Here is a 9,642-nt window from a genome sequence, read left to right as displayed (position 1 = left end):
AGTATATTAGAATGATTCTAAGCAAGAAATAGGGAACTATGAAAAAGTTTCAAAAACTCCAATAATCATTACCATCTTCTAAATATATTTAAAAAATAAAAACAAAAGAAAGAAAAAAACCAATAATTTAAAATGGCATAAGTTTAATTTTGATTCATTAGAAATTCAGGGCCTGTTGGTCTTTTCCATCTCTCTTTCTTAGGAGTTGTTATGTAAAAAATAAATAAATCACCTAACTTTGGTAGAACAAGTTACCATTTTGTGTGTGGAAAAACTATTTTTTTTAGCACATTAAAGACTTTTTTTGACAGCTTGATGCTTTTCTACTAATCATAGAAGCCTCTTACATTGCAAAGTGGTAATCTTCCCCTCATTTCACTAAATATAAGCAATGTGTGTATAAATATACTTATATATGTTTATTTTTCATCTACAAACACATATATATTTCCAAAATAAGTTGAACTTTCCAAGGCAATTGCATTCTCCCAGAAAAGTAAACATTCTCCAATTTTCTTTTTTAGGTTTTTGAGAAGGCTAAAAGTTTGTACAATAGTTAATCTGCACAAAATGCTTCATAAATCAAACTGGTCCTTTCATGGTTTCTCATCAAAGATAACTCTGACTCAATTTATTATTTAGTTTGAAGCAAGATGTAATTTTGAGAAACATATTTTTATTATATTGCTTGAATTTTCAAATGAGTAATGGAGACACACTGAAGTACTTGAACTAGGGTGGGATAGAACAATGACCATATTTCAGTGTCTATTGCTAAATAAGAGTGAGTTTAACAATGTTTATGGCTAAATAAAAGTGATTATGTTGGGAAATGCTAAAATAATCATTAGAAGCTGCTAAAAGTTCAATATTACAGTAGTTCAGCTTAAACACAAAAGACATAAGTTGTGTGGTGGTTGACAGACATGGGTTGAGGTCACTGTGGTTGTAGAGGTTGTGTTTGGTGTAAGAGAAATGTTGAATATATTCTGAATGCTCTTTGAGAAAAATAACATGATTTTCAGAAATATTTATTGAGTTCCTTCTATGTACTCTACACTGTTCTTAGATCCAGAAGCCAAACAGTAAACAAAATAGAAGAGATGTTTTTCTTTATAGAGCTTATAATTTATAGAAGAATACAGGTAATCAGGGGGAAAAAGCTCTGATGAGTATTATGGTGGAGAGTCTAGTTTAATTTATGAGAACATAAATGACAGCTGACAATTTTTAACTACTTACCATATGAAAGGCACTTTCTCAACCAGTTTACTTAGGATTTTTTCATTTGATTAACACAGTAGCCCAAAGAAAGAGATGCTATTTTACCACCCCTATTTTCCCACATTGAACAGAAAAATTAAGTAACTTGTCCATAGAATTATAGTTTGTAAGTAGGAAATTAATATTCACAATACTCTAACTCCATAGCTTCTACTCTTTTCTATGACAAGAATAAATTGATAACCTCGGTTACTGAAATGTTACAGAAAATGGCTCAGCAGGAGAATCAAGCGGAAATTTCAAGTAAATTTTTTAAAAGTATAAATTAAAGAAGGAACATGTTGTTGCTTAGTCGTTAAGTCTGTAACTCTTTGCAACACCATGGACTCTCCCCACCAGCTCTTCTGTCCATGAAATTTCCAGGCAAAAAATACTGAAGTGGTTTGCCATTCCTTCTCCAGGGTATCATCCCAACCAAGGGATCAAATCTATATCTCTTGCATTGGCAGGTGAATTCTTTACCATGAGCCACTGGGAAAGCCTCATAGAAGGAATATGCTATGCTATGCTAAGTCACTTCAGTCGTGTCCGACTCTGTGTGACCCCATAGACAGTAGGCTACCAGGCTCCCCCGTCCCTGGGGTTCTCCAGGCAAGAACACTGGAGTGGGTTGCCATTTCCTTCTCCAATGCATGAAAGTGAAAAGTGAAAGTGAAGTCTCTCAGTTGTGTCCGACTCTTAGCGACCCCATGGACTGCAGCCTACCAGGCTCCTCCATCCATGGGATTTTCCGGGCAAGAGTACTGGAGTGGGGTGCCGTTGCCTTCTCGGTGAAGGAATATATCACATTGCAATTTTTTTTAGAGATATTTAAGAGAGAGAACACTCTTGAAAAATTTCAGATAAAGAATAGAACAGTCTTATGGACTCTGTGGGAGAGGGAGAAGGTGGGAAGATTTGGGAGAATGGCATTGAAACATGTAAAATATCATGTATGAAACGAGATGCCAGTCCAGGTTCAATGCACGATACTGGATGCTAGGGGCTAGTGCACTGGGACGACCCAGAGGGATGGTATGGGGAGGGAGGAGGGAGGAGGGTTCAGGATGGGGAACACATGTATACCTGTGGTGGATTCATTTGATATTTGGCAAAACTAATACAATTATGTAAAGTTTAAAAATAAAATAAAATTAATTAAAAAAAAAAAAAGAAATAAGGAAACCTAGAAATAGGAACCTTACACAAAGTATATCCATTTGGGAAATGAAAGGGAATAAAACAATGTAGTAGCTTTCCCTTCAGAGGTAGATGTAATGAGGAGATGGGAATTTACTTTGGATCTGCATTGAGGGATGTATAATACCTAAAATGAAAAGGAGTGAAAGATTGAGTCCCTAAGGAACTAAAGACTGATCACAATCCAAGATATATAATTTCCTTATTCCCTTTTATACAAATCTATACCCTGGGGAAAAGAGTCAGCAAGCTTCTAGCCTGTTTTTAACCAAGTGTATTACATCAGGACTCTCACATTAAATTTTCTGTGTCTAATCAAGTAGCAAGTATGATAATAAAAGGCTTTATTTTCTCTGCTGCTTGAAAGGACTGAAATAATTATCAGAAGTTATAATAGTTCAGAAAGGCTTCTTAGACATATGTCTTGGCCAGCTTCTCTCAGAATCAAAGAACTCAAGGCTCAGGAACCTGAAATTGCATTTCCAATCCCAACTGGGTAAAAACCAAGGATAAGGGAGCCAGCCCTGAGGTTTTCTGAACTAAGGAGGGTGAGTGTCTGAATTTAATTTATAAACTTATTCCCTGCTTAGATGAAAGTATAAGGACCGAATATATGCCCATTCTTTCTCATTTTGTGCAGATCTGAGACACAGGTGAAATTGGCAGAGAAATCTGTTAGAGGGTCATCACAGAATGCTTATAGACATGAGGTGGTTCTGTCTTGATCTATCCTTCTTGCCCTTTGTTTTTCCAGCAGTTATATTTGCATGTAACAGCACTGGCCTTAACTCTGATGTTTGTGATTTCCTTTGCTATGTTTAGCTTATACAAGTCCGCAAAACTCTATCCTGATAAAGGTAAAGGCAGATTCTGTGGGACCAGGTAGGACTAGTCTCTGACATTCCCAGTGTTTACCCTCCCTTGTAGATGAGACACTGTGGCAAGGGCTGAGTTGTTCTCTAATGGAACCCTTTCTCTTGTGTCCACAGATTCCCTTAGACAAGAATGGCTCCTGGAAATGACTCTTTTGTGACTGAATTCATTCTGTTGGGATTAACAGACCAACCAGGTCTCCATCTCCCCCTGTTCATCTTCTTTCTAGGAATGTACATGGTGACTGTGATGGGAAATTTGGGATTGCTAAATCTAATTGTTCTAAATTCACATCTACATTCCCCCATGTATTTTTTCCTCTTTAACTTGTCTTTCATAGATCTATGTTATTCTTCTGTGTTTACACCCAAAATGCTGATTAACTTCACATCAAAGAAGAATATTATTTCTTACATGGGATGCATGACCCAGCTCTACTTTTTCTGTTTTTTTGTCATTTCTGAATGCTATGTGCTGACATCAATGGCCTATGACCGCTATGTGGCCATCTGTAACCCACTTTTGTATAATGTTGCCATGTCCCCTAAAGTGTGTTCCAGCCTTATGTTTGGTTCCTACTTGATGGCATTTTCTGGTGCCATGGCTCACACTGGATGCATGCTGAGACTGACCTTCTGTGATGCAAACACCATCAACCATTATTTCTGTGACATCCTCCCTCTGCTTGAGCTTTCCTGCACAAGTACCTACATCAATGAGCTGGTAGTTTTCATTGTGGGAGGCATCAACATCATTGTGCCCAGTCTCACCATATTTGTCTCTTATGGCTTCATCCTCTCTAGTATCCTCCACATCAAGTCCACAGAGGGCAGGTCCAAGGCCTTTAGCACCTGCAGTTCCCACATCATTGCTATTTCTCTTTTCTTTGGATCATGTGCATTTATGTATCTCAAACCATCTTCTGTTGGGTCTCTGGATGAGAGAAAAATTTCCTCTGTCTTTTATACCAATGTGGTTGCCATGATGAACCCTTTAATCTATAGCTTGAGAAATAAAGACGTGAAATTCGCTGTGAGAAAAATTCTGAGTTGTAGGTAGCTTTGATTAGAAATACTGTCTCTGTAGTTAATCACAAAGTAGGAAGGTTCTGGTTTTAATAATAATAATTTTATTGACAATCTTCTTATCTTATTTCTTTATCCCCATGTTGAAAGAAATTTGAATCTCCTCTTAATTTGTTTCCACGTTTTGTAGAGTAGATCTTCTATCTTTCCTTACTATTTGCATAATTTCCTTTCCTCACGGTCTCTTACTATGACTTTTATGAAATTTTTTTTAATCTCTTGGTGTTTTTCTTTAGCATTTAAACTTTTTCCCTCTCTGGAAATAGGAGACTGGTTTACAGATGATGAAATCAGGGAATATGAGGGTGACATAGTGTCACTGAAAGTGAAAGTTAAAGTCACTCAGTCATGTCCAACTCTTTGCGACACCATGGACTATACAGTCCATGGAATTCTCCAGGCCAGGATAGTGGAGTGGGTAGACTTTCCCTTCTCCAGGGCATCTTTCCAATCCAGGGATCAAACCCAGGTCTCCCGCATTGCAGGTGTATTCTTTACCAGCTGAGCTACATAGTATCATTGCTGCTGCTGCTGCTGCTGCTAAGTTGTTTCAGTCGTGTCCAACTCTATGCGACCCCATAGACGGCAGCCCATCAGGCTCCCCCATCCCTGGGATTCTCCAGGCAAGAACTCTGGAGTGGGTTGCCATTTCCTTCTCCAATGCATGAAAGTGAAAAGTGAAAAGTGAAAGTGAAGTCGCTCAGTTGTGTCCGACTCTTAGTGACCTTGTGGACTGCAGCCTACTTTACCAACAAAGGCTCATCTAGTCAAGGCTATGGTTTTTCCTGTGGTCATGTATGGATGTGAGAGTTGGACTATGAAGAAAGCTGAGTGCCGAAGAATTGATTGTTTTGAACTGTGGTGTTGGAGAAGACTCTTGAGAGTCCCTTGAACTGCAAGGAGATCCAACCAGTCCATTCTGAAGGAGATCAGCCCTGGGATTTCTTTGGAAGGAATGATGCTAAAGCTGAAACTCCAGTACTTTGGCCACCTCATGCGAAGAGTTGACTCATTGGAAAAGACTCTGATGCTGGGAGGGATTGGGGACAGGAGGAGAGGGGGACGGCAGAGGATGAGATGGCTGGATGGCATCACTGACTCAATGGACATGAGTCTGGGTGAATTCCGGGAGTTGGTGATGGACAGGGAGGCCTGGCATGCTGCGATTCATGGGGTCGCAAAGAGTCAGACACGACTGAGCCACTGAACTGAACTGAACTGAAGGTGTCCTTAGTGTTGTATTCCACAGTAATCCGCATGCTGAAGCCTTTAATATACAGTCTCAGGAACAAGGATGTGAAGAAAGCATTTTGGAAGGTTTTGGTGAAGAAGTAATTCTTGGCTTTGGGGTTTTATAAATGGGAAAAATAAATGGTTCCAAGGAAAATATGCTGTTTTGTTCATTTTCCCTTGTTATTCTGCTGAGTTTGTTTAACCAGGTCCTGGACTTTTTTCACTGCTGTGCCTACCTGTCCTTTAAATATATCTTTTCTTCTCCATATATTTCTTTTTTATGTTTTCTCAGGGTCTAGGTAATAATAACTGCCTTCTCAGGCAATACCATTCCTTAAGCTTTTTCCATCTTTAAGGAGAATGTATACTGCTTACTCTTTTTCAGTGACTTTAATATTTCAGTGAATAGTTTCCTGGAACTGGTTCCTGGCCTTCAAATTACCACTGTCTAATACACAGATTTATAATTGACCTCCATTCTCTCATTCTCTTTCTCATTCCAGTTTAATTAACTTGTTTTACTTTAGTTTGCTTTCCTTTTTCTACTGCTGCTATTATAAGACTGAGGCAACATTTCTAAATCACTTGATTTCCTAAGCAGCCTTAATTCCTAGAAACAGAGTGCTCCAAATCAAGATTTCTAATCTACCTTCTCAGTTGTTAGGTTAGAAATAATTTCTCTGAGCTGTTTCTCTTTCTCAATATAAAAGATACTATTCTTTTTATGGTAAGCCCTCTTCCCATTTTTATTGGTTCATTAATGAAATCTACCATCCATGTAAGTGAAGCGCCTTACCTTATTAGAAGATCACTTTACCAACAAAGGTCCATCTAGTCAAAGCTATAGTTTTTCCAGTAGTCATGTATGGATGTGAGAGTTGGACCATAAATAAGGCTGAGCACCGAAGAATTGATGCTTTTGAACTATGGTATTGGAGAAGACTCTTGAGAGTCCCTTTGACTGCAAGGAGATCAAACCTGTCAATCCTAAAGGAAATTAGTCCTGAGTATTTACTGGAAGGACTGACGCTGAAGCTGAAGCTCCAACACTTTGGCCACCTGATGAGAAGAGTTGACTCATTAGAAAAGACCCTGATCCTGAGAAAGATTGAAGCCCAGAGGAGAAGGGGATGACAGAGGATGAGATAGTTGAATGGCATCACTGAATCAATGAACATGAATTTGAGGAAGCTCCAGGAGATTGTGAAGGACAGGGAAGCCTGGCAAGCTGCAGTCCACAGGATCTCTAAGAGTCAGACATGACTGACTTGTTGAACAACAACATATGTTGAACAACAACATAGAAGATGGAAATTCAAAGCCTTGTAAGCTCTGAGCTTACTTATTTAACAAATCAAAGGACAAGTGGCGTCCACTGGGCAGGAGCTACTTCTTGAGCCTGTGCACAACCCATAGTAATTCAGTTAGGCTCTCTACAGTCCCATGTATGGGTCACAAAGGCAATTTAAAATGAAAAAACAATGTCACAAGGTACAGCAGCCCAAACCACCCTGCTCTACTAGTCTTAGAATTCATATTTCTTGAAAACAGGGCTGAAAACTGACTGGAAACAACAAATGATTGTTCTACCCCCTATTTTCCGAACAATACTTATATGAATGTTTCTCTTTTCATTATAATCAAACCACTGCTTGGGAAAAGCTTCACCTCTATGTTCAGGTTTAAGCTGCAGCAATACTTGCTTGTGCAATTGCTAAGACTGGCTCAATTTACCCAACCCACATTTATCATGGACCATAGACACATGACTGTGTGGACGCTTACTTAGTTCACGTGTTTCAAGGAGTAGAGCCTTTATTGAGACATTTGCCTTTTTTTTAAGAGCCAGCACTAATGGTACAACCTCTGGATAAAAATGAATGTGTGCCCATATAAAATTATTCACTCAGCTTTAAACAAATCTGTACTACGAGGCACCTGTGAAGGTGAAAATCCCACACTGTCAGAAGTTTAGACTCATAGCCACCTGCAGAGATATGGTTAGTGGAAAGTTATGCATAAGCCATAAAGAATAAAAACATAAAAATAAGTATCAATTCATGCCACTGAAGTAAAATTCCCATCTCCCCATCAAAAGCCCAAAACCATTAGCTACCTTTTTGTTTCCAAATCTTCTCTTTTTAACTTCTTTATAACCCTGATCCAATGCACAAGGTACTTTTGAGGAAGTCAAATACAGAGCCTTTGTTCTAGACCAATAGAAAAGTAAATAAACAATCTGTCAAGTGAAGACCAAATATCTTTATTACATCTTTATTGTTGGACAACGTATACTTAAATCCAAGCCCTGAGTTAGGCAACCCACTACTCTAATCACAGGAAGTGCTAGATTCCTGCTGGTCTCTACTAGAACAGGGAGAAATGCACGGGAAATATATGAGAATATGTTCTTTCTGAAAACATGCTTACTCTCAGAAAGAAAATAAACAATAAAAGAATAGCTTCTTATTTGAAGCTCACCTACCAGATAAGTCATTCCACCTTTGCAGGTGTGAATAAGGGTGTAAAACAGGGTCCAGAGTGAAGTAATTAATGTTCCTCTACATGAAAGGAATACTGGGGATGAGAAAGAGCTGTTTCATTCATCTTTCATGCACACCTAGAATTTAGAAAAGACAGATTTCAATCAATCTAGAAAAAAAGCAAGTCTATGATGGATAAAAATAGAATTAAGAAATAGAAAAGACTCAAAATTGAAATTATAACTGAGAAATTCTAAGTAAGATTTAGGCAAAGTGACACAAAACCCTCTTTATGGTTAAAACACTTATTAATAAACTTATTAGGATTATTCTGTTTTGATTCCAGAAAGAAAAGTCAGAATGATGTTAGAAGAACAAGAGGACTTTCATTGACCAGAATAAAAATATGTAAAGATCCTTATAAATTAACACAAAAATGGATAGCCCATAGAAAATTAAGCCAAAATCACTCAATAGACAAATATCAAAAATAATATAAATGCAAATTAGCACATTAAACATTTCCAACTCTGTTAGAAACACAAATTTAAATAAAACAATGGTGATATACATACTCAAATATCGATATTAATTTCTGTAAGACAGTTTAACAACATATATTAAATACATTGTATTGTAAATTCTATATGAACTTTTACCAAGTTATTCAATTTCCAGTCATTCATATTTAATAAATAAAATAATACTGGCAAAGATAAAGCTGCAAACATAAAGTGCTACTGATAATTGAAAAAAGAATTTAAATAATGTCCCTCAAAAATATAAGCTTAAGTAAAATGTGGTAGAGATGTACAATAGAATAAAAAGTAGTCATTAAAATAATTTTATAAAATTATACTTCATTACAGTGAATATATTCAAGATAAATAGAAATTTTAAAAGATCTGCTTGCAAATGGCACTCATATACATGATTCAACAGGATGAAAATTTCAAAGTGCACTAACATTTTTTTCCTCTTTTCCAGCTGCAATAATTAAATAGCCTGCATATAAATGAGAACATTGTTATAGAGATGATTTTAAAGTAATTTTCTATGTGTCTATGTTGAATGCGGGGGAATTGAAGGAGTTTTACCTTCTATTCCAAGCATCTTTCAAGACACACTTCCACTGTATCTCAATGAATTTTTACATATCTATGTATACAAAATATACTAAGAATACAGCTCTTTGAATTTTTTTATTATGCTCATACCCATTTCATGACTAATCAGATAAAAATATAAATAGAATATTAGCATCACATTATAAGACTTTATCATGTTCCAAGGAGAAGTAGTGTACATTTGGGAAGTTTTACCTTTTCTGGACTGCATATAAGTGGAATCACACAGTATATACTCTTCTGTGCGTAGCTTGTATCACTCAAAAATTTGTCTGTAAGACATTTTTGTGTCGTGACATGCTTGTGTACTCTCCATTGTATAAATATGACACACTTAATTATTCATTCTCCTGTTTGATCAATGCTTAAGAAAGTGTT

At 37.0% G+C, this 9,642-nt stretch overlaps 1 protein-coding gene across 1 annotated transcript; it reads left to right on the top strand.

The window, feature by feature from the left end:
* Positions 1-3,468: 3,468 nt before the first annotated feature.
* Positions 3,469-4,395, top strand: LOC133241801 (olfactory receptor 8B3-like). The gene has a single exon (XM_061407719.1). The coding sequence runs from the start codon at positions 3,469-3,471 to the stop codon at positions 4,393-4,395; it is 927 nt and encodes a 308-aa protein (XP_061263703.1).
* Positions 4,396-9,642: the final 5,247 nt, after the last annotated feature.

The sequence above is a fragment of the Bos javanicus genome, chromosome 29 (assembly GCF_032452875.1).
Source record: "Bos javanicus breed banteng chromosome 29, ARS-OSU_banteng_1.0, whole genome shotgun sequence".
Taxonomy (NCBI): Eukaryota; Metazoa; Chordata; class Mammalia; order Artiodactyla; family Bovidae; genus Bos; species Bos javanicus.
Note: the sequence above shows the minus strand (reverse complement) of the source record. Positions and strands in the feature narration are given on the sequence as shown.

Coding starts and splice junctions, on each gene's coding strand:
- LOC133241801 (XM_061407719.1), top strand. CDS start 3,469: ATGGCTCCTGGAAATGACTCTTTTGTGACTGAATTCATTCTGTTGGGA.